The sequence below is a fragment of the Nymphalis io genome, chromosome 23 (genome assembly GCF_905147045.1).
Source record: "Nymphalis io chromosome 23, ilAglIoxx1.1, whole genome shotgun sequence".
Classification (NCBI taxonomy): domain Eukaryota; kingdom Metazoa; phylum Arthropoda; class Insecta; order Lepidoptera; family Nymphalidae; genus Nymphalis; species Nymphalis io.
In genome coordinates this window covers 9,896,108-9,922,673 of record NC_065910.1, presented here as the reverse complement: position 1 = coordinate 9,922,673, position 26,566 = coordinate 9,896,108, and the positions used below count along the sequence as shown (strand labels likewise).

At 32.0% G+C, this 26,566-nt stretch overlaps 1 protein-coding gene and 1 non-coding gene across 2 annotated transcripts in view; one reads left to right on the top strand and one right to left on the bottom strand.

Moving 5' to 3' along the window:
* Positions 1–1,375: 1,375 nt before the first annotated feature.
* The window catches only part of LOC126777496 (NADPH oxidase 5), a 66,030-nt gene continuing 40,839 nt past the window's right edge, over positions 1,376–26,566 (top strand). The window contains exons 1-2 of the mRNA XM_050500505.1: positions 1,376–1,409; positions 6,703–7,066. Coding sequence (XP_050356462.1) covers positions 6,743–7,066 — 324 coding nt within the window. The 5' untranslated portion in view covers positions 1,376–1,409; positions 6,703–6,742. The remainder of the gene's footprint in view (positions 1,410–6,702; positions 7,067–26,566) is intronic.
* On the bottom strand, positions 19,559–19,631 carry Trnar-acg (transfer RNA arginine (anticodon ACG)). Its single transcript has one exon. It is a non-coding gene; the product is annotated as a tRNA-Arg (tRNA).

Genomic DNA, 26,566 nt, shown 5'->3' with positions numbered 1-26,566 from the left:
ATGCGCCACCAACTCTCACTCACCCTTCAAACCGGAACACAACAATACTAAGTACGGCTGTTTTGTGGTAGAATATCTGATGAGTGGGTGGGTGGATTATTTTAGCGACAAATTGGCAAATGTTCAGTCAGACGCGTAAACACGACTGTAAAATTAAAACTACTCGTTCATGGCGATCTTTACCTACATTTCCCTGACGATAATCAAAATTATTTTGATAACATTTGACAAGTATTAAATTGCCCGCTATAAATTGTACTAACATTTTGACAGACCTTTATAAGCCCTACTATTTTTCTATGTGAGTATAATATATATCATACCTTATAATATTGGTCTCCACGGAAAGCCCTTCTATTTTAACAAATAATATACAACCTGTGTCCATCTTGAAAGCTTAGTCTAAATATGAATGAAAGTTTTTTTAAATTGGGAATTTCTTATTTAATATACAAATATTACCTCTAATTTACATGTACATTTGTTAAAAAACTAAGTTTTTACTCATTTTCAATTAAATAACTTAAAGATATTAATAAAAAACAATTACATTGAAAATCAATAAATACTAACGCCGCGCTGTTCACTATCGATGTTTTTTTTTTCTTAAGGTATAGGTAGGCGGATGAGAGTATGCTATCTGATGGTAAGTGGTCACCAACGCCTAAAGTCATTGGCACTGTAAGCGATGATTAAAATTTGTTAGCCATCGCTTACATCGCCAATGCGCCACCAACCTTGGGAACTAAGATGTTATGTCCCTTGTGCTCGTAATTACACTGGCTCACTCACCCTTCAAACCGGAACACAACAATACCAAGTACTGCTGTTTTGCGGTAGAATATCTGCTGAATGGGTGGTACCTACAAGGACGAGCTTGCACAAAGCCTTACCACCAGTAAAATGTCCATAATAAAGCAAATATAATAACAACGATACATATTTTGTTAACTATTATTTTTAATACATTTGTTGTTTATTTACGAAGGGTAACTGAGCCAGTGTTAAAGTTACAGGGGATAAAGTTGCTTACATCACACAATGATTGTCGTTGCAGCATTTAAAGTCCACTGTCAGCCTGTTACGAATACAAAGCTTGTGGGTTGGGGTGACCGCATATAATATTTGCCCTTCTACTATTAATATGTATAAGTGTATAAATAAAAAAATAGATAAACTTTTAATATTTTATTATAATAACATATAACGTAAAAAGTCGATGCCTGTCTATCGCTTTGTATGTAGTATCGAACGTAATCGCGCAACGAACGCTCGTGTTAAACAGACACGCGGACATAAATACTTGTATATAGTGTGTAGTATACGTGTGTGAATAAACTTGTTTTTTTTTTTAAATAAATTATTGAAAGCGAACGCCTATGCAAATTTGGCTTTGAAATAAAAAAAGTGTAATTAAATTTAATTATAAAAAACTTAAAATGTAAACGAATTACCTGCGGGATTAATTAGTTGAATCATGTTTTTTTTTCAAATATATTCTTTATCCTATATTAAATAATTTGTTACTAAAAATAAATCTAAATTATCAAATAAAATCGTTTAACAAATGTGATAATAACAGACGTCTAAACAGAAACCTGATTTTCCGAATTTCAATTAATGCTAAAAATAAACAGAAAAAATATATATTTAGAGATTTGTATAAAGCTTTGAGTATTAATATGTTAAAAATTCTAAATATTATTTAAATATAATTTGAAGCAAAAGTAGAACCAAAATATACTACAAATCGGCTTTTACAAGTACTTTTGAATTGTCATTTTACAGAATCATATTAAATGTATGTACAGCCAAGGTGGCTTAGTGGTTAGGACGCGTGAATCTTAACCGATGATCGTTGGTTCAACCCGGGCAAGGACCACTGAATTTTCATGTGCTTAATTTGTGTTTATAATTCGTCTCGTGCTTGACAGTGAAGGAAAACGTCGTGAGGAAACCTGCATGTGTCTAATTTTATTGAAATTCTGCCACATGTGTATTCTACCAACTCACATTGGAGCAGCGTGGTGGAATAAGCTCCAAACTTTCTCCTCAAAAGGGAGGCCTTAGCCCAGCAGTGGGATATTAAAAGGCTGTTACTGTATTAATTGTAACTAACTACCGAACTTATTTTAGTCAAATTGTTTTATTTTTAGAGAAGAAATTATGTAACTTCATAACATAATATAAACTATTATTTTACACATTTAACAATATTTAAAAAGCGCTTAGAAGGATGCGCGTGCGATGCTTAAAATATTGTGATTAGTTTTTTGTCAAATACATCGTATTTTCAATACAGGTTTTTTCATGTAACAATATTATTTTGCTGTCATGGATATAATTATCCAAAAATTTAAAAAAAGAAGTACCTAAACGACTTCATACGAAATATTTTTTGCGTACTTAATGCTTAGCATAATTACTTATTAGTTATACATAGCACCTCATAATATATACATATATATATAAATAATTATTTAAAAATAATATCGATAGCGAAATAAATGTTTCCGAAGAATTCGCTGTCGTCGGCATATATCCTATATCTGCTTCGTAAAGAACTGGCACTTAAGTTATTCCGTATAGATTAAAAATAAAAATGTCATAAACAACACGATTATTATTTTAAACATTCTTTTAAGGAATGCTGTTTAAAATAATTACGTGTGTCATGGAAGGAAGATTTTGTATTTTGATAAGGTTTTAATTTTATAAAAAAGTACAATATATCACAAAAAATACTAATTATTAGAGCAACGCAAAGCAAAGGTCGGTCCCCCAGGTACTTTTTTAATTAAGAGCCAAGATGCCCCAGTGGTTAGAATGTCTGAATCTTAACCGAAGATTGCGGGTTGAAACGCGGTCAAGGACTACTGTTATTTCATGTGCTTAATTTGTGATTGTAAAAACATTGTGAGGAAACTTAAATGTTACGGATGAAAACCTGCCGTGTTGTATCCACCAACCCATTGGAGCGGCGTGGTGGAATAAGCTTCAAAACCTTCTCCTTGGAAGAGTCCTTAAACGTTAAGACTGTTTCATGTACATATAGCGTCAGTTTTCTTGAACGATTTTATATCTAAAAAAATAATTATCAACGTAGGCTCGCTTTGAAATACTATTTTATTTAATATGAGCATAGTGATGTTTACTTATGGATCTAAATACGCTTTTACGATAAAGTGAGATTGTTTTTATTCTAGCATTACAAAGATTCTTTATCGTCATCAACGTCACTTTATTGAGAAAAAAGTCGGACAATAATTAATGATCGTGTGTCTTAATTAGAAAATTAATAATATTGACGTAAAAATTCCTCTCATGTTATTCGATAAGTGAAGGTCACAAACTCTAGCTGGTAGGATAAAAATAAAAATAAATAATTTTCTATATTTACATATTCAAATAAATAATATAAAATAGTTCAAACTGCTCCTTAATCGTCGATTCACAAGATAAATTTAATCGAAAACGGGTTTTATTATAAATTATTACGATTATGTCTCCAGTTTTTTATGCCTTATTTCGTTAAATGCGAATTTCAAATACACTCCATATCTACATATTATATAACATGTAAAGTTGTTCTTATATGTACATGAATGGTTAAGCAATTATTTGGAATGAAGATTCCATCGAAAATATCAGAAAGGAAAGTAATAGTAGCCAATTTATCAATCAAAACATATAACAATCATATGCAATTAGATTTATAGATTCTGAGTGAAAAAAAAGTTTCCTAAATCCATTTTTTTTTAATAAATTTTACATTAAATAACCTAGTGTAAGTTATTTTTCCGTGTACGGTACGGGATGGATGTGGACTGCCCAAGATCGGGATGGTTGGCGTTCTATGGGGGAGGCTTTCGTCCAGTGGAGGACGGCAAAAGGCAGAAAAAAAAGTTAAACGTTTCATTGAATATTAAGATATCGATGATAAAGTGATCGAATTGAATATTTTATTTACACTCATTACGTACTTTGGTACTTCAAAATTGTGTCAAAATCCGTTACTTAGTTTTTTTTAATAATGAAACGGTTCTTTAGATATAGGTATCATAAAAAATTATATCAAAATATATTTAATCATGTATATTGTGGACTAAGCTTTTAAAAGCTTTTGAATCGTAACACACACGTGAATACAATCATAACAGTACATTTAAAGTTATCATTATAAAGTAAAGCAAAATGAAAAAAATAATTCGTTTGACAACTAAATTTCTACTTTATATTTGACGGTTTCATTTAAACTTTTATACAGAACATTCAACATTTTGTTATTACATACTCGTATTACGGAACCCAAAGTAACGCGTGGGACGCGATACTTTTGCATCGCTTTGTATTATTCATGTCACCACATGCCGACGGTAAGAGTGGTCGCGAGTCTACAAAAACTTAGCACCTGGAACTTAAGATAGAAACACACTATAACGTAAGCTATGATAGCGTGTGATTTACGACCGCAAATTTAAAAATGATATAAAAATAATTATATGAGTATATATATATATATAATAATTGCATGTAATATATATATATATATATATATATATATATATATATATATTACATGCAATTATTTACGTTGATATATATAATAATGAAAATGAATGTGGATATATGATTGAACATAGAACGCGTACGTAATGCAGTGAAATATAATTCAAAACCGTTTAAAAAGCTTTTATGCAAAAGTCAATGATGTTTATAACTTAGAATTAACTTTTAGTAAGTATATACTAGATTGCATACAGCTTACCAACAGTATCCTCAATCTGATTGCAAGTTTTCAGCTAAATTGGTTTGTCAGAACTTGTTCAAGATCAATTACAAGATTTGAACGCCAAGTAAAACTTTGTTGGTAGCACACGAGCTACAATTTCTGGTATAAGTGTACTTTTTTTTTTAAATCAACCTTCAATATACATAGAAGCAGTACACTTGCTTATTGATTGTCAACAATACCTCATAATATACCTCAGAAAAGGATAATTGCATATATCTTCGCGATGTTACTGGCCGTCGTCGCGTTTGGACTCTACTACCACTTACCATCAGGTGGAGAAGAGTCATTTGCCATCCCGGGGCATATAAAAAAAAAGAAAAAAAAGATGTTTATTTTGCTCGTTCTATTACTTGAGTCAGTTACGTCATAGAATGGGCTCCTTTAATTCCTTGCGCTTTTGGAAATTAGTGACATTATAATATGTAGCATTATATATACATACATACGGACAAATTTAAAGTAGCTTATTCACTAATACTAATTTTAATTTTGCAAACAAAATGTGATGCTGTGACTACCAAAGAATATGTACATTGATGTGATGACTCGAAAATTTTAATCTGCGCTCATGTATGTATAATCTGTGTCATATCTAGAATCATAGATAATAATCTCAAATGAAATCGTACATAAAATTTAGCCTGGTGTTACCTTAACATTTTATTCGTTGGTCCCATCGGATGACATCCAGAACGCTATGAGATTACTAATGCAATGCATTTCTTAAATACCATAGACAGCTTACTTACAAGCTACCCTGTGTGATACCACCCGGTTGCTACAAATTCTACGTACTGCATTTTTTTTTACTCAAACAAGATTTATCTTGTAAAAGTACAAGAGGCTATCTCATATGGCTGCATAACTCGAAGTCCTGATTTCAATTCCCGGGTCAGATCAATTCAGAGTTAGTGAAATTTTTAATCTTTAATGTATTCATGTATATATATAAATATTACTACAAAAATAATTATCACATACATTGTACACATTATTATTGTTTGTTAACGAAATCTATATTACAATATGTTCAGAAACTTGATTTAAAAATCAAAATTTAAAAACAACATTCCTCTTGCCTGTATTTAATTATTGAAAATTATCTTATTCTATATATCGGGTTTAACTAGGATTTAAATTGAATCAGTATATTTTTAAATACAGAACTTATTTACTCATAAGCAAATTTTTACCTCCTTCGCCTTTTTTTTTAAAAAAAAACAGAAACTAAATTTAAAATAATATAGATCTCATATTATATTTTTTGTTTAAAGAACGGCGTAACACAAACATATAAATAGCGGTTAGACTTGTTATTCATCAAAGCAAGATTCTTGTTAAGCATAATCATATTTCATTACAATTTATTTCAATTCATAAAACTTACTATATTGAATATTTATTAAGCGCTGGTTATGTTAATCACGTTTTAATATTAAATACTCATCAGTATAAATATGGAAATTTAACTAATCTGTTAGTCGTATTTATGACAAATGATAGTAATCAATCATGTACTTCTACAATAATATTAATGCGATTACGCTATCAATTCTAAAGGACTTGTAAAAGCTAGACATAAGTTATAATTAAAAAGAAAAAAAAACCAAATGCAATAAAATCTCTTTTATACGTAATATTGACAGCACATTTTGCGCACAACTACCGAAGATATACGCCAGAAAAAAAGAAACGAATTATATAAAACATTTATTAATAAAATGTTTCGTAAAAAAATAATGAGCCATTAAAGTTTAAATGTATTAATAATAAATTATAAATTGAATGCCGTTTAGTATTTGATAGAATTTGTATGCAATATAAAAAGACAACTTTTCAAATCTCGTGTTATTAATATTCCTACTTTCAATTTTACATAATTTCGGTGATGCAATATAAAATAACAGTATAACAAAAAAAATGCAATAAAAAAGTGAAAACATCAAAATGACGTCAGAAAAGGAAAACTGTTACCATAATGTCAAAGATAATATAACAATCAGCATTGACAGTTCTGATGGCGGGAAAAATGACAGCGAAATTAAAATGGCTGATAATCATTCCAAGAATACCACACATGATCCCAGTGAAAGGGATAACTCCATGGATTTACTTGGAGTTCCTAGACAGGGGCATAGGATGTCGTTTATGGAAGAGGAAAACATCAAAGAGAGGATTAGATTGTCATTATTGAAGCAATGTTCGGCCATTTTGAAACAGGGGGACGAGAGGTACAATAAGGAGTCCTTACATCGCGCTTTTCAGGATGAGGTAAGTCTTTGTTTTATTGAAAGCATTATAACTAACTTCGGTTTTGTACTAATCCACACCGATCTTATATAAGTACAATATATAGCCAGCATAAAACAACAATATTTAGCTTAGCTGTATTTATTTTAATTTATTTATTTTATCAACTTTTAGTTGATTGAGAGGATACTGTATATAATCACAAACAAATAAAAAGCGCTTCATCGACGATCTTCATTTCTTTCGTTAATAAATTATTCATTTATATGACTTAACGTCATACGTCATCATAACGACCCTCGACTGACGATAAAATTTCTTAAATATGTATATACATCTGTGTATGAATACGGTAAGAATGTATAAAGCAAAATTTCTTATCTTTTATTTAATTTTGCACGGGTGAAACCAGTTCAAAGTTCAGAATAAAATATTATATGTTTAACTATATTATATTATCAAGGGTTTTGTCAGATCAGAAACAAAAATAATAAAATTTTCTCTACAGAAAGAAAACACAATGCTACCTCTAATTAGTATATTTTTTTGGTTTATACTCGTAATGCTGAATTATATTTACAAATAATCGTTTTTTTTTATAACAATAAAATGCTTTTAGAGCTAACTAATACTAACAATATATCTGGTCGTCTTAGGTAGAAATGATATTACGTGTCTAGAGAGGCGTGAGGGACGCGCCGGAGAAATCTTAAATTATTCTAGCTTTAGCTTCGTTCAGTAATAAGAAGTTCTTATTAGTGGTCGAAGAGCTTTAGGCGTGCTCTTAATATTTGAAACAATTTAAAATAAAACAATTTTTTAAACGCTTTTTATATCAGAAATAATCCCGAATTAAAATATATTTTATATTTTCGGGTTATGACCGTTAACGTATATTGAATTGTCATCGAAAAGCGAAATCGGCCTTGAATTTTGAAAGTTCACAAAATGAGTGTTTGTATGCCCCCCCAAAACTACGAGATACCATGTTGCTTTTTTTTTATTTCTTTACGATACATGTAATTAATGTCGTAATAGCTATTATGGTTTGTTATTTTTTAATTAACTCCATACACAATTATGCGTCACACACACAGGCACATACTTTTACTCTAATAAGCAATCATACCAAAATTCAAAAAAAATTAAGAAGTAAAGTCTGTAATGCCCCACTGCTGGACTTATTTTCCCCTCCCTTTGATGGGAGGGCTTGAAGCTGCTTCTACGCTGTTCTAATACGTGTTGATCGATATAATGTTTTTATTCCGACACATGAAGGTTTCCTCACGATGGTTTACTTCATCGCCGCGCACGAGATGAGGTATAAACAAAAAGCACATGAAAATTTAATGTTGCTTGCACGGGTTTTGAATCAGTTAAGATTGTTCGTTAAGACGTTGTCTAACCACTTAGCCAATCCAATTAAATAGAAGAAAAAGTCAATTGGCGATAGTCTAAGCATCTAAATGTCAAACAAATAAATTATAATAATGTTACAAAATTTCGTGATTTAATTATGATGTTCTTTTAAAATGAAGTCATTGCACAATTACATTATTTAATTATAAAATATATCATGAGAAATACGAGTGAATAGGGTTAATTATATACGTTTCTCTAATTTTAGAAACGTTGAAAGTGCATATATTAATTTTTCTATATTTCGATAGACTTTATATTATTGATTGTTATTGATTACTGTTTAATGTACACTATCGTGCCTCGGATAGCATGTAAAACCATTCGTCCTGCTGCTAAGCGCTCCGTCACATCCTATGTTGAAAGTAATAATAATATAGCACGCAGCACACGCTCGACTTCGAAAAATCAATAGCAGCACGGAGTCTGGAAGTATGTACTTCCCCGTGCCTCAGAATACACGTTAAGTCGTTGGTTCTGTGCCTGAACTTTCGGTCCTATCGGATTGCCATCCCATCGGATTATGAGCTCACCTGTGTTTGCGTACACACTTGTGTACTATAATATGTCTTGCGTAGTTGGGTAGTTTCCCTTGAAATTGGCCGCCGTGGCCATCATTATGTTTAAAATTAAAATTATTTAATAAGGACATCGCAGGTCACAGCGATCATGAATGAAGATTCAGAGGTATGATATTGTTTATTTCCTTGTATTGCGAATTTAAATTGAGATCGTAAAATTTTATTACGTTTTCAAGAAATATTCGCAGCATTCGTTGAGGTTACCATGCAAAAGTTTAAAATAACGGGACTTTTTTTAAATTCCATTTTTGTTTTAAGTAAACAATAATAATATTGAATCACAGAACGGAATTGTTCTTTTTTATTAAAATGTCGCGGCGTAACGCATGCACAGAGCGATACAATCATATTTGTGTATTTATTATACATTTTTTGTTGTTTCACACCTTTATCGTAAATTACAGCTTGTGCACTAAACGTTTGCAGCTTATTAAAATAGACAAAACATTCTTATCACAGTTTGTTTCTTTTTAAATTAAATTTTGTCACAAATTAATAAGCCACAATTCGTTATTCTAGAGATAAAATCTAAAAGTTATTATAAAGTTTAAGCAATTACGTTTCAAATTACAAAATAAGTGATTAATAATAGTAAATAACATTAAATTGATTAGCAATAAGTATAGTGATTAATCGTTATATATCACTTTTAATTGAATATCGCCATATGTTCCTACTTACTTAGCCATATGTTCCTACCTTTAATTGATTTCTGATAATGCGATTGGATTTTGTATTCAGTGATAGGTTGTAGGGTATTGTGCAAGCCCGTCGGGGTAGGTCGGTTACTAATCACATTTTCTACCCCTAAAGAGTCTCAGAATCGTTGTGTTCTCGTTTGAATAGTGATTGAGCCAGTGTAACGACAGGCACAAGCGATCTTAGTTCCCAAGTGGAGCATTAGCAATGTAAGGAATAGCTAATATTAATTTTGAAGATACATCGTGAGGTAATCTACATGAGTCTAATTTCAATGAAATCATGCTACATGTGTATCCACCGAACCGCATTGGTATAAAGTCAAGAACTTCTCCTCAAACGAAGAGGACGCCTTAGTGCAGCATTGGGACATCTATAGGTTGTTACTTTTAGAATAAATCAATTTCAAACAAAATCTAAATTTACAAACTGTCCTTTAATATACAACGTCATGGAGTCCTGCGTTACCTCTTGTTATAATTAATTTTACATAAACTTGGAAAGGTATTCAAATTGCATCAATTAAGTAAGTTGCCTCAATTAAGTTATGCTTGAAATTTGGTTATAATTTAGAGTTTTTATCTACATGTAATATGTCAAATGTCTCACACAGTCACATCGGATAAGATATGTTAAAGATCCCTGGTACTAAATTTGTCATAATAACATCCACACGAAATAGTTTTTTTTAATTACCTAAGTACGTAAATAAAAGCTTTTTATTTGAAATAAGAAGATAGGCAAATATGCATCTGGATGGTAAGTGGTCACCACCCGAATTATTGGCACTTTAAGAAATATTAACCATCACTTATACAGTTAACGAGAACTGGGCATTATGTCTCTTGTGCCTGTGGTAACACTAGAACATTGAAACCGAAGCTCAATAATACAAAGTATTTCTTTTTAGCGGTAGATATGTGTGGGTAGTGGGTAGTATTCATGAACTTTATTCAAGGTTGCTCTAATAAATCAATCAATTTATAATAAAAAAACATTGTCTTATAATGTCTCTGTCGTTATGTTTAATAGAAAATTATGCATATGTAAAAAACAAGAACAATACAGCGTCGATTATGACAATAATATACATAAATGGTATTACATAAAAAATTTCGTGGGTAAACCTACTGAGTTTTTTGCTAGTTTCTTTCAATATAATCCACATTCCAAATTGCTTTACGTTTAATTTAGACTTGTTAATTGATAATTTAACTGTTTTATATTTATAATTCATTTAATTTAATGTTTTTATTAAAACATTAAAATAACGTTATGAATATCGAAAAGTTTTTAACTATTCGGTTACACTTTTTAAATCGTTTAAGGCCATTATGCCTTGCAACATATACTTAAGTTGAATAATCAACCTTAGACGAATGACACCACACACGTAGTCAGCCAAGACATGACTAATAGACAAACCTTGTCAACGATTTTATTAATACTATAGATATGAAGATTAAATTGATACAATGGTACGAGTGCAGAGTAATAAATATACCGTGACCTTAATAGTGTCACGCCGGAGCTCGCTTCGGTAATGCTACAGTCGTGTCGGCAGGTATCAGATCCGTGTCACGTTTGATCGTCAATCGTGTGAGCTTAGTGTGAAATACACCACTTAAAACGCGACTTGAAACGTTTTTTTTTATTAAATTATATTGTGTTGAATTTGAATTAAAAAAAATTTTATAAATGTTATTTATTATTTAATTTGTCTATTCTAATTTGTCTATTGTTCGTGATATTATCAGTACTTTTGAGATAGGGATCCTGTGTCCTATAAGGACAATAAGTAACGGGGAATAATGTACATATTAGATCGCGCCATATTTCGAGAGGTTTCTCCTACCAAAGTGAGCGCGTGGTAGATCTTTGATGATTCTATTAAATGTATGTAATGAATGGTACGGTACGGTACTACACTAAGGAGCGGAGCAGTCGCCATAAACATTACCCAATATTACAAACTGTAGATAAATACGAATATATTGAATGTAAATATGTATGTATGTGCATGCGATGTGAAAAAAAGAATTTTAAGAAAATAAAAATCGTTCGTGTTAAATTTCGATTTGCACCATGAGGTTTTGCAAATCAATGTCTAAAGATAGCAGTCGTGGCTGAGGTGCTGTAAGTTGTTTTGGGGCTTATTCAACCACGTAGCTCCGATACGTTTTTGGTTGAGATATACGAGTACAAGGCAGATTTCATTCGACATATTATTACGATGCTTTATTATTGTGCAACAGATTTATAAATACAAATTAAGCACTTGAGAAAACAGTGATGCTTGCCCTGGTTTGAACCTGCGATCTCCGTTTAAGATTCACCTGTTCTAGCCACTGCTTCATCTCAGTTTTCCATATAAAACATAAGCGATGTACCATACACTCCTCTTACAACCGGGGTTCCTTCAAACGAGGCGTGAAGAGGCATCTTACGGGCCGGCAAGGCGAAGGTGGCTAGTGCAGAACGTTTTTCCCATCTGAACTAGCCGTCGTCGCGTTTGGACTCTACTACCACTTACCATCAGGTGGAGTAGAGTCATTTGCCCTCCCGGCAAATATATAAAAAAAAAACCACTGACTGACTAAATCATCACAAGATCTCAAAAACTATAGGACAGATTGTTTAATAATTTAGCTTAGTTACTCCTCTCGCGATGTAGACGCTCACTAAGATCGGATTTTACGAAAAACCTATTTTTTTTAATCATTTATCCGTGTGAAGCCGGGGCGAGTTGCTAGTAATAATAATCCAAATTAAACACAACAGTAGCAAGTAGAATATACATAAAGTAAGTAACAGCTTGTAAATGTCCCACTGCTGGGCTAAGGCCTCCTCTCCCTATTTGAGGAGAAGGTTTGGAGCTTATTCCACCACGCTGCTCCAATGCGGGTTGGTGGAATACACATGTGACAGAATTTCGATGAAATTAGACACATACAGGTTTCCTCACGATGTTTTCCTTCACCGAAAAGCACGAGATGAATTATAAACAGAAATTAAGCACATGAAAATTCAGAGGTGCTTGCCCGGATTTGAACCCACGTTCATCGGTTAAGATTCACGCGTTCTTACCACTGGGCCATCTCGACTTCTTATATACATATAAATGCACAACTTAAGTGATCATTAACTCAACTTGACTATGATTTTGATAATCTTATGTTTCATTAAATACTATCCTCTGTCCCCCTCTAACACACAAAACATCAAACGACTTATAATAATAAATAATGCATGAACGGCAGGCTATATCGATCACACTCTAATGATCTATCTACCGAGATATATAGATCTATAGATCAGTGATCTACAGACTAGTGATGTACGTGCAGTGTTTACGAGTTACGGTCACAACGTTTATGGCTAAGGAGAAATGGTTGGATCAGAGGTTGAATGAGAAACTTTAATGGAATGGAAAAAAAAGTTTTATCGTTTTTAGAAGAGGAGAGGGAATGATGATGGATACGAGATATTAATATTAATAATATATGTTTTTGTATCTGTGTGTCATAATATCTACGGATTTATGTTATTATTTCTTCAGACCTGGTCAGGCCTGCTCATCAAATATTTATTAAAAACTTAGTTTTTATTTGTATTGATTAATTTATAATTTTTCAATTCAATCCCGGGTAACCACCACTAATTTTTCTTGCACAAACACGCATTGGAGCAGCGTGGTGGAGTAAACTCCAAATCTTCTCCTCAAAAAGGAGAAGAGGCCTTAGACAAGCAGTGGGACATTTACAGTCTGTTACTTTTTTTTAATTTTTAAAACATTCCGAACCATTCAAGAGTTACTTTACTTAAATCTAACTAATATGACGATTCACAAGTGTTTATATATATGTGAAAATATATTGAATTCAAGCAAGCTCCCGAACACAAGTACTGTTGATAAGAGCATGCTTGTATAAAGTTAATTTTTATTTGATTTGATTGACAAAGAAACCGATAGATGTATTATAATTGAGACTGATATCAGCCAGTATCTTTGATCATCAAATATTTCTTCGTATGTGACATTGGCGAAATAATCTGTGCCAAGTTGGCACAACACCAGCAATATTATTACTTTTTTTTTTTCTCGAAAACGGTTGTGTCGCATTTTTTGTATTATTTCTTGATATCATTATAAAATATAACCGGAACACAACAATGCTAAGTGCTGCTGTTTTGCGGTAGCAAATCTCCTGAGTGGGTGGTACCAACCCAGACAAGCTTGCACAAAACCCTACCACCAACAACAACAGGAACAGGAGGAACAATTGTAAAATATGTGGGAAGGTCACAATAAACAAAGTAAAAATATAGAAATTGTATACTAATAAAAAAATAACAGTTAACATGTCCAAAGATCAAAGTTAGACATTCGATGTTGCTAAGTTCATTTTAAAAATAATTTAAATTCAAATCGCCTTCAAACATTGAACCGACCGGTGACAGGCAATAAACCATTTTGATTGGTTGATCCAAATATGCAACTGACCAATCATATTAAATCTCACTAACATGACCTACATCGCTAATACCTACATGATCTTTTAAGGCAGTAAGAAGTATTCATTAGGCTGGGGTCAGACTGAATGAATTAGCGCTGGTGAAGGTCAGGTCTTATTAATTTCGCTTGGAGTGGATGGATGGCGCTCAGATTTGGTAATATCGTAAAAACGAAGATAGCTTTAAAGGCTGTAATCTATTCAATATATTTTCAATATCCTGTATACTTAATATATTTATTTCATACCGATATTTCTGGATAGAACTTGTCTTATTAGGCAAATTTCGCACGTTCTAATCCGGGCAACCATCGTTGACTTTTCACTTGGTTTTTATTCAATTATACTTTTACAAGTGTTTTTAAATTAAAAATACTACCGTGGTGGATTTAGAGACACAACTTTGTATGTAATATGTAGCGATAAAAATCTATATTTAGATAGAGTGACAGACGAACTTTACCAAATGTTTTAAGTTTTGCTTTGTTCATTTGTAATTTTTTCACAAGTAATGAAATTATATGAACGCATGCCACTGTTTAATTATGCAACTTACATCATTAATTGACACGATATACGGATAAAAAATATACTTTTTAAAATAATCTGATTCAAACCGGGCAATTAAATAATAATTAAGTTTCAACTGATATCGCTAGGCCTTAAGTTTGTTATTATAACTCGTAAATTTTAATTGAAAATATGTATTATAAAATAACAATTTTTGAGTTTTATTGCGTGTTCTTCTTGATAGAATCTACATTTCGAACGATGTACACTACAAATTTATTTGTACACTATATATTTATATATATATTTGACGATTTAATAGTATTTATAATTTATTCGATTTCACGCACTTATATCGACAGTAATCTAGACTAGCGAGCAAGTTATCTACATTAAGAACATCGACCCTGACACATTAAATCTCCAAATGAAATCGTTATGATAAAAAATAATTTAATTAATGAATAAATTACCGACCGGGTATGCGAGTCAAGGTCGTCAAAGAAATTAAACATTTGTTACTTGTAACAATTTGTTGAAGTATAACATAATATATATGTATGCCTATTTATACCTAGAGTCAAGAAGGCCCAGTGGTTAGAGTGGATGAATCATAATAGAAAATTCCGGGTTGAAGTCCGAGTTTTCGCCAACTGCATTTTCATGTGCTCATTACTTTTTTATGATTCATCGTGGCTTTGTTTACTCTTCAAGCTACCGACCACTCGTGTGTTATACTACCCACTAGATTCGGTATTGTCGTGTTATTTGTAGTTTTAAGCAACACGAAGTTTAAGCTATTTTGTTGATCAAAAGTTAGCTTATAAGACTGCAAGTCACTGAAGGGTGTATTCAAACCCTGAGTTGCCCAATAAAGTATATTAGGTTGTTTAATGGCTTTGTCACGATGATATAAGAAACAGACAGACATAGACACTCTGCATATATAATATTAAACTTATAAGTATATAGGTTTTAGTTAAGTTAAAAACAGGAAATAAGCATCTTCGGTTTTAATATAATCGGATAATAAAAAAAACAACAATATGTTCGCACTTAGACAAGCATTTAAGTATTTTTAATCCAACAGCTTTTTTTTATTCATACTTATTAGGGTACGTACTTCGGTTTCAATATTTTAATAATAATTAATACAGGTTTAACTTTAACGTAATCATTAAATCAAATCAAATGTATTGCAATGTCATCTTATTACTTAAGGAATAAGATGAAAAATCGAATAACTGTTAATCTCATCGAAGAAATCCAGCCCAAGATTGTTATCTCGGAGATGTCATGTACCTCGGCTCAGCTTCCGTTCTGTGGAAGGTATCAAAGATTGTTAGATAGTAAGATGATAATCATTCAGTAATAGATTTCTTTTGAAACTAATTTATCAGTTAGTTGATATTGTCTTATGGGCTGAAGACAGGAATCTTAACCGAAGATTGCGGGTTCGAACCCGGACCGGATTTTTTTGTGTTTATAATTTCATCTGGTAAATATACATAAGCTTTTGTCGGATGAAATCTACCACATGCGTATCACAGTTAGTGAGTTCATAGGCGATAGCGCACCTTGGGTATAATACTATCACGTCCTTGCTACTATTAATATTTAAAATTGTAAATAATAACAAAATTCAGCAATAACAAAAACCAATATTGAATAAAGATATTTAAATTGTGAGAAATATGAAACGGCAAAGATGACTTGTAAGCCGAGATGGCCTAGTGGTTAGAACGCGTGAATCTAAACCGATGATCGTGGGTTCAAACCCGGGTAAGCACCACTGAATTTCATGTGCTTAATTTGTGATTATAATTCATCTCGTGCTTGACGGTGAAGGAAAACATCGTGAGGAAACCTGCATGTGTCTAATTTCATTGAAATTATGTCACATGTGTCATAATTTCTCTACTTCCAACCTACCAACTACCAACCCGCATTAGAGCAGCGTGGTGGAATAAGCTCTAAACCTTCTCCTCAAAAAGGGAGAGGAGGCCTTAGCCCAGCAGTGGGACATTAACAGGCTGTTACTGTAAAGATGACTTGAACGCACCTGTCAGTTTTTATAAGTCAAGTCTAGAACATGGAAAACACACGGCTAAGAGTGGAGTCGAACTAAATCTGACTCGTAATCTACCTTTAATTTGACGAGACACATTTTTTAAAAGTGTTCAAAGAAATGCGAATAAAATTTAAGGTCTCAATTTAGTTGAAAGAAGCCTAAATTATTCTATATGTAAAGTTTATGTAATAATTCTGACGCAATAAGGTTTGATTTTTGTCACAGGTGTTTAATTGCACGCGGTGTAATTATTATTTAATAACTCATAAATTATTAAATGAGGACACAACTGCGGGAATATTCCAAAAATTAAAGGTCGCCCAGCGTGAGAGAGCAGAGCGAGCTATGCTCGCAGTACCCTTTAAGAATAAAATCAGAAATCAGATTATCTGGAGTAAAACCGAAACGTAGACGTAGCTTTCGAAATTAGCACTGAAGTGACAGTGGGCTGGTTAAAAGTCGAGTCCTAGAATGGAAGCCGCGGTTCGGTAAACGCAGTGTCGGTTGCCCTTCAGCCAGTCGGACCGATGACATAAATAAAGTGACGTCATCTAACTGCATGCGGGAGCTTTAGCGCAACTGAAAAAGCCCTATGTCCAGTAGTAGATGATGATTGGCTGACAACAAACCTATACATGAAATGTATTGATGTAATGATAAGTAGTAAGTAGTATGTAAGTAAAAAAGAACGTTTGTAGTAGCAGTATGTAGTGATCAAAAATCTGTTTGAAAATTATGAATACAATAAGATATATATAATAACATCAAAGTTAGTTTATGTGAAAACAAAAAATATTGCTTTATATTTCTAAGAAAAATGATGGCTTTTGAAAGTATCCACGGCTTTTAATTTAAATAATATTAATCACATGTTGATTACATTCGGACACAATGGATTAATGTAATCACTAATGCGCGCCCCAGATCGCTAAGCCGAATCTAATTAAGAATTAGAATAACATCAAAGCGCCGACCGCATTTACATAATCTTCTATACGTAATATCGATTTAAGTGATATCAATCCGATCTACTTTCAAGCTTGAATGTACGCTTATACGTAGTGTGACGTTTCATTGACGTTAATATTTTAACTATAAATATACATTTAAAATATATATTTTTTTATAAAATCGGACGGGCAAATGGGTCTCCTGATGGTCACCGCTGCCTATAGGCATTGGCGCCGTAACATATATAAACCATTTTTCACATCGTCAATGCGCCTCCGACTTTGTGAACTAAGATGTTATGTCCCTTGTATTGTCCCACTCACCTTTCAAACCGGAACAGAACAACACTAAGTATCGCCATTCAGCGATAGAATATCTGATGAGTGGGTGGGACCCAGACGGGATTGTACAAAGTCTTATCTCCAAGTAGAACAGAAATGCAATGTAAAGTTAAATAAATTAATAGCATTTTTTAAGACAAATTTTATTTTAATAAGGAGATAAACCTCGTAGTAAATCAAACCGACCATTTAGTTACATTATACAATTTTACATGATATAAAAACATGTCGATGATGATTCATTTTAAAGCACTTTTAAGCTGAGATCTCAAAGTTGTAATCGTATTAGTTGTAGCAAACAAAAAATATTAAGTTATCAAGTTGAAATTGTCAAGTCAATCAATCAAACCATTCCATACCATCAGGCAGAGATCACGATCACTATTTGTGTTAATACGATCTATTAACATTGATAATATTTATTTTTATTTTTTTATAACATAGGTAGGCGGACGAGCATATGGGCCACCTGATGGTAAGTGGTCACCAACTCCCACAGACATTAGCATTGTAAGAGATGTCAACCATCGCTTACATCACCAATGCACCACCAACCTTGGGAACTAAGATGTAATTACACTGGCTCACTCACCCTTCAAATATCTGATGAGTGGGTGGTACCTACCCAAACGAGTTTGCACAAAGTCCTACTACCAGTAACATATAAAATAATTAGAATCTATTATTAGCTTTACATTACTTGAATCTATGATATTTTACCAACGAAAACCACATTAAAAATAATAATAATAGCAATGCCCTTTTTGAGGAATAACTAATACTGCCAGTCCAATTAAGCGTACAACATTAGGAAAGGGGAGGACAATAGCCACGGGATAAGGAACCTGCAACTTAAGGCCATTGTGCTATTGACGCTCAAAACTTCAAATTTATGACGTCAAGCCCCCAATTTTATTGACGGTACATTTTTGTGTAAACATTTAGGTTAGGTTTCGAATATAGTTATTTTACTGCCAAACATCAGTAGTCTATTTGCGTTGTTACGGATTGAAGGGTGAGTCAGCTTGTGTAATTACAATTGCCATGGTTGGCAGCGCATTGACAGTTAATTTTTATATAATATTATGTATATATTTCGAACTAGAAAAGTACAGTGCTAAATTTATATTGGGAGCTCAGCTCCTCACTTACCATCAGGTAACTGTCCGATTGTCGACCGATTTGCCTTTAAAAAAAGCAAAACGTCATCCACCAAAGCTTTAATTCGCCTTTATTGTATTCTATTAAAAAAAGGGAGAGGAGGCCTTAGCCCAGCAGTAGGACATTTACAGGCTGTAAATGTTACTGTTGTATTCTATTAAACTTTGAAATAGCAATATTTTTTCATTATTATTCAAATAAAAAGTATCATGTTACCCTGTGCTAAGTCTATAATTTAAAATTATATAAATAAATATAAAATAATTCGACCCTGCCAGGATTCGAACCTGGAATCTTCTGATCCGTAGTCAGACGCGTTATCCGTTGCGCCACAGGGCCAGATGTCAAATAGCGAGAAATATATAATTGCACTATAAATACAGTTCGAGACATTAAAGCAATAATTCGTTATTATGCAAATTTCTAATATTGCGTACAATAAATTCCTGCTTGTCACATCAAGCCTAAATTTAAAGTGGGCAAAACAGCGAAGCGCTAACACTTTTATAATTATCTCCTTGTCTCCGCATGTATTAGTATATATGTATACATAGATAGACTACCTATGCTGCGTGGTTTTACCCTCTTTAGATTATTTTGCATTATACACGGAATAATAAAAAACCTATAACTTAACAATATTAACCCGAGCTGTAACGATAAATCCTGGAAATTGTGCTTCAAATCACAGCCCGAGATCGTCCTACCGCTGGACAAAGGAGAAATGATTCCTAATATACATAGAGATGTGGTCACACTACATGTGTACATGTATACAAATATTCATTACAAATTCGATTCAAGCCCGCTATTGACGGTCCTACTAAATCCGTCATCTACTAATACAACCGAGACATAACTTCCCCATAAACGACCCGAGCTGTACGAAGAAGACATGGGATTTATAGCTCATGATAATAGGAATCTTGTCATCAAGTCGAAGACCTAAAGCGGACTCGATCATCGCTTATCACATAATTACACCATATACGTATCTTAGATCCACCATATTAATATCTTTGCGGTATAATCGTGAATGAAAAAGTCTGTTAGTACGTTTGTGTTCATTAATGGTCCCTTATAAGTTATAGAAGGTACCGCGGGCTGGTTTGTTTTTTTCACGTTACGACTCTTATAATCTAAGCATAACTCGTTTTTGCTTACAGCTCGCGTTGAATTAGAAAGTCATTACTTTAAACTTAGACTTCTTTTTATCCGACGTTAATGGCACAAGAAAGGTAATGCGTTTCATATGTTGTATGTATGTCATTCTATAATCTTATTCTAGGAATTAAATGTTAAAAATATTTAATTAATTACGTCAGTCGATCTTATTTAAGTATGACTTTAGGCGTTATGAGAACTATTTAAGTTGAAACATTAATGACGCGCAACTATATTTTTTAATTATGTATCAATTCGCTTGTAAATGTGATACATAACGTATTTAAGTAATCGTTTATCGAAAGAACTATCGCGTTTTCAGAATTAGTATAGGTTTCAATTTATTCGTATTTAGCGCCCAATCACACAATAAAAATATCAGTATTTAATTTAAAAAAACAGTGAGCGATGTCGAATTTTTGAACTTATAATAATCAAATTTTTATTATATAATATATAGTGTGTTTTGTGTATATAAATGAGAGATTATAGTTACTATTATATACCTATTTTGTATTCATGCAAAACATTTTGGGAGACTGTTTTTGGTTAAGCGTGACAAATAAATTAGTAAAAGCATGTTAGTTAAATATAACTGGTTTCCTATAAAGAATTGATTCCCCATATTTTCCCCTCGTAAACGAAATCTACTAAGCTTCATACTTCAAGTTACATAAGCTTAATCTTACATTCTAATTTCTTACAAATACATTTACATAACATATTTATGTACGAATACTAAATTAAGTCCATATTGGTAACACAGGATAAATATTATATTTTAATTATTATTATTTATCTCAGTTTATTATATATCATACATATTTTAATTTTAAGTACACTTAATTAATATATGTTTACGGCTTAGAAGCCAAACAATTTATTTTCTTTTAATAAAAAACGCAAGAATAGACACACTATCAATATTATATTTTCAATATTATGTTTAATATTGTAATTTTAGACTCTTAGCCTGTAAATACAGAATTAAAATAAAAAGAACAAAATACACATGACAAATTTAAAGCATTACTTATATTATAACTAGAACAACGTTACTAATTTATTAATGTATCCGTTAATACACACTATTAATCCAGTTCTCATTGCGGATCATTAGGATTTTTTGTTGTTAATCTGGCACTTGTCCGAAGGGCAGCCCCTGCTTGTTAAATGTGATGCATAAATGCATTTTCCAGCGATAAAAATGGTCATCAAACAACTCCGACTTCGCGAAGTTACAACCACTTTACAAAATAGGTGTTAAAGAAACTAAGCATCGGTAATGTGATTGTGAACCGATTAACATATCTAAATGTTCTTTCGCGCGACTTTTAGAGATCCTTGTATAAAATCACGATAAACAACTTTATATTTAGCTGTGTTTCGCTGGTTTAATATAAGGCTGTTTTATACATAATACGTTCAACACATGTTTACGGTTCAGTAAACACGCTTTATAATGATAGAACAATTTCTTAGATCAGATTTGTAGTTCCTGAGATAAGTCTCCAAACGTAACAATTATTTTATAGATTTAAACACTCCAATCCGACACTCTTATAATTCTACGGACACAATCGAAGACAGTTCATTGGCTTTACGTACTCTCCGACTGACAGTGTCAACTTCCATGCTCCGGACTTTCATACTGAGGATTTTAAAACAGAATAACTTATATATTACTCCGACTCGGGAATTTAATCCAGAACTAAGTGTTTTATCCTTATAAATCAAGTCATTAGACTAATTAACGAGACATTCAATATAATAAAGCAAAGATAAAATATTATCTTGAATACATTAAGTTACATTCATAGAAAAATGTGTAAATATTTTAGTTCAAGGTCAATGATTCTCGTAAAATTAAAGCGTACCAATAACTTATTGCTCGAATCAATGTCACAATTCAACGAAATAGCTTAAAGGAAAGGTCCGCAATGAAATATGCAGTCAATGTACAGTCGCAATTTACCACCAAAAACATTATTAAGGAATTAAAAAATCTATTTTTTTTAAATTATTATTTTTTGTTCTTTTTGTTGTTACTTCCGAGAATCTCCATTTCTTTTTCTGGTCATTGATTTGTACTGTATTTTGTCATAACATTACATCTGTCAATCAGATTAATACGATACGATTAGATTGTCTACCCTTTTTACTACGTGAAGTTTCTTAAATTGCTCTTTAAGTAAACTGTATGTTCTTTGAGTATAATAAAGATCTTTAAACTGAAATTTATTTATTGAAAAAAAAAACTTAACTATCAATAAGCTAATTTTTATCATAGAACGTACAAGAAATGCATACATGTAGTATTCACAAGTTACTTTACTTTTGTCATCAACGAATTTGAACAAAATGTATTCATGAGTTGGACAAAGAATGTCGAATCACGCTTATACCTGATTCACACAAATCGGGTGCCGTTCATTAACATTTGTTGTTATACAAAATATGAAAATAAATTAAATTGGAATGATGTTAATAATTGAATTGACGAAATTGCAAGGTTTCATTGTTTCAATTGAATAGAAAATATCTCTAGACGATTCAAATCGATTTCAAAGAGTGTTCGACAGAAACCGAAAAACTTATTCCATATTACCAAATATTATGATAATCATTTGTTACATTTTTTTTAATATATGCATTTTGAGGAGAAACTTTTTTGCATTGATATTGTTTTGAAATTTCATTATTCGGTAATCCGGAAGTGGGTCAATAAATTACATGATTCTATAACATTAAGCCAAGATGGCCCAGTGGTAAGAACGCGTGAATCTTAACCGATGATCGTAGGTTCAAGCCCGGGCAAGCACCACTGAATTTTCATGTGCTTAATTTGTGATTATAAATCTCGTGCTTTACAGTGAAGGAAAACATCGTGAGGAAACCTGTGTGGAATACACAGCCTTCTCCTTGAAAGCCTTTTCCTCAAAAAGGGAGAGGAGGCCTTTAGCCCAGCAGTGGGACATTCACATGCTGTTACGGTTGTAACATTAATATACTCGTAGAGTTTAAGTTAATAGTTAATATATTAAGGTAAATTAAACCGAACCCAATTATAATAAAAAGTACGATAATTAGCGATAGAGTCATAAATTACGTACATCACCATATTCGAGTCTCCTATTCACTTGGTATGGTAATAGACGCCTTGTACGTATTATTTCTGTGAAACGAACACCTTCAAGGTTTTTTTTTTAATCGACCATTAGGACGCTCGTAATACGGTCGTTGAATCTCAGATTAGAAAAACTATATAACGACCCATTGAATACATCGCAGATGCTGTATTAAACTAATGCTTGAATCGCGGAGCCGATGCTTTTTACGAGTCGGCTACAGCTCAGCGTGTTAGCTATTATTAAGTATATATCTTCAATATGTATTCTATTATGAGCTATAGAAAATATAAAAAAAAAACCTCACTAATTAAATCATTTTACTGTATATAAGTTTGTTTAGATGATAAACAAGCGTGGAGTTGATATTTGTGGATATATTATAATATACTTTGCTTGCATTAGCTTTTTAATTAAATATCAAATATATTATTTAAAAAAAAAATATCAAATATATTATACCGTTTATACAGGCCGGTTGGTGTGGTTGGTAGATTGCCTTTACCGCCGAAGGTTGTGGATTCGATTACCACCCACGACAGACATTTGTGTGCATGAACATGTCTGTTTGTCCTGGGTCTGGGTTTATTATCTATATAAATATGTATTTACAAAAGAAAAGTAGTGTATGTAGTATCAGTTGTCTGGTTTTCATAGTACAAGCTCTGCTTAGTTTGGGATCAGATGGCCGTGTGTGAATAATGTTCCAGGATATTATTTATTATTATTATTAAAATAGTTCAATAAAAATAGTTTAATTTTCAAATTTCAAGTGTTATTTACAAATTAAGATTGATAAACAACATTCAGTTGTGAAAATATTGTCATGCATTTTATTAAATTTACATCAAACCTTGATCTATACAAATATTACAATAATATAATACGTATGGTACAAACAAAGTTACAGTCGACCGTCAAAGTATTCCACTCCTTTCATTAATACCGCTAAGCTTGGAATGATAGGGATGGCAATTATGAAGCGAGTTATGCTTCTAAGCGCTTTATGCTAGGAAAAAGTTAATAATATAAATTCTGTGTAGACTAAATTATATAAGGCAATTACATTTTTATCGAAAAGCATATCGTCCATTACATTATTTCTCTATAAAAGATTTAATACGCACATCGCTTATAGAAGTCTTAAGTTTATTTTAAGCCGACACGCCTCGGTCACGCACGAGCGATTGACAAATACCACATTATATTAAAAGTGCTTAATAGCCGATATAGTTTTATGACATCATTAAAATACTTCGAGATACTTGTCTACTTATTATTGTAAAAAATTAATCTAAATAAACTTTGTAATTTTTCATCAAAACTCGGGTGGATTAAATTGTATACAATATTTTTTATTGAACAACTGTTAAGACCCAAAAGCTAATTGCTTCGGTCAATGTCCAAATTCCCATACAGAGGTATTTTTATTTATTTATATTGACAAGGCAGTTAGCAAGTTGGCAATCTGATGACAAACCTGGTACATTCGCCTGGGACTGGCACCGCAACTCAAAACAGCTACAAAATATCCTCCTTACACGATCAATGCCTCGTTACGACTACAGAGCCTTAAACTTTAAGCCTAATGAGAATTTTGACTCTTAAAATATATTTTAGATATGAGGTTAATTGCGATAAAAAATGTCTGTTCGAACCAGGCTAATCGATTTATTTATATTTTTATATGAATTTAACAAATTGTTATTACTTGTGCTTATACGGTATTGAATTTAAATTATCGAAGTGTTTCTTTGACACTGTATAATTTTATGTTCGTCTTAGTATTTGTAATTACCATTAAACCGTGTCTAGTTTTTAATGCGGTTAGACTTATTCGAGATGTCCATAACGGAATTCAAAAACTTCTAATCAAATCGACACAAATATCTTTTCACATCTCTGTATCATTCTAGAAATATTAGAAGTAAGAAAAAATACATCAAGGAAGATTTATATAACTAAATATTTTAATTCAAAGAGTTGTTGTATAAATGGAAATAAATCTCATTCTTATCTATTGACATAAATGAATTGCTTAAAAAATATAGGTACCAAACACGAGAAAGTATTATTTTTTGATGACGTTTTTTATGTGATATCATAGGCCTTATGACATAGTTTATCCAAAAGACCTTTTACTGTCAAAAAAATGTAAATTTATAAACATATATTCCAATAAATTAAAATAAAATCTGTTTTAATTATAATCATAATTGTAACGACCTTGGCCCTACCGTCAATATAATCAAAATGTATTTTTATATATTTATATTATCTATTCGAGTTATTATTTACACAATGATTAATGTTCCTCAAAGAAATACACGGTCAGACTCGACCCCGTTTCAAGTTTATTATAGAGCGAAATGTAATTACGTCTGTTATCCAAACATATGATCGTCTTAATAAGGATATGGGCGGTGTTCTGTAGAAAAATGATATTCAATACATTTAAGTTATTCTCTAATTAACAGCCGGCCGCGCTAACGACGGCTGTCCGCGGCTAAATATGCTATTTTGTAAACTTGTATATCTTTCCTTTTTCACTACTTTATGATAAAGGTAATTCCACATCTATCGTATTAAGTTATATAATATTTAAAAATAATTATAAGGTATTGGAACTAGCAATTGTCTGTCTTTTTTGGTACCTTAAGATTTAATCCAATATTTTAATACCCATATATATTGTAACTGTACGAAATATGAATCATTCTTTACGCCATCATTGCACGGCCAAACCAAGGGAACTTCGACATTAGACCACAAAAGATCACATGGCTAATAATTGAGATTTCATACATATTTTATTTAAATTGACTGTTATAGCGCCTTGAAACTTTTTTCATATTTGACATGTGTCAGACATGTCGCTTCTATGTGAAGCTACCACCCGATTGGAATGTGGATGTTGGATGTATGACAGTTGATGGAACCTAATTAGATCTGTCTCTAAGTCAGTGTTACGCTTGAGCTACC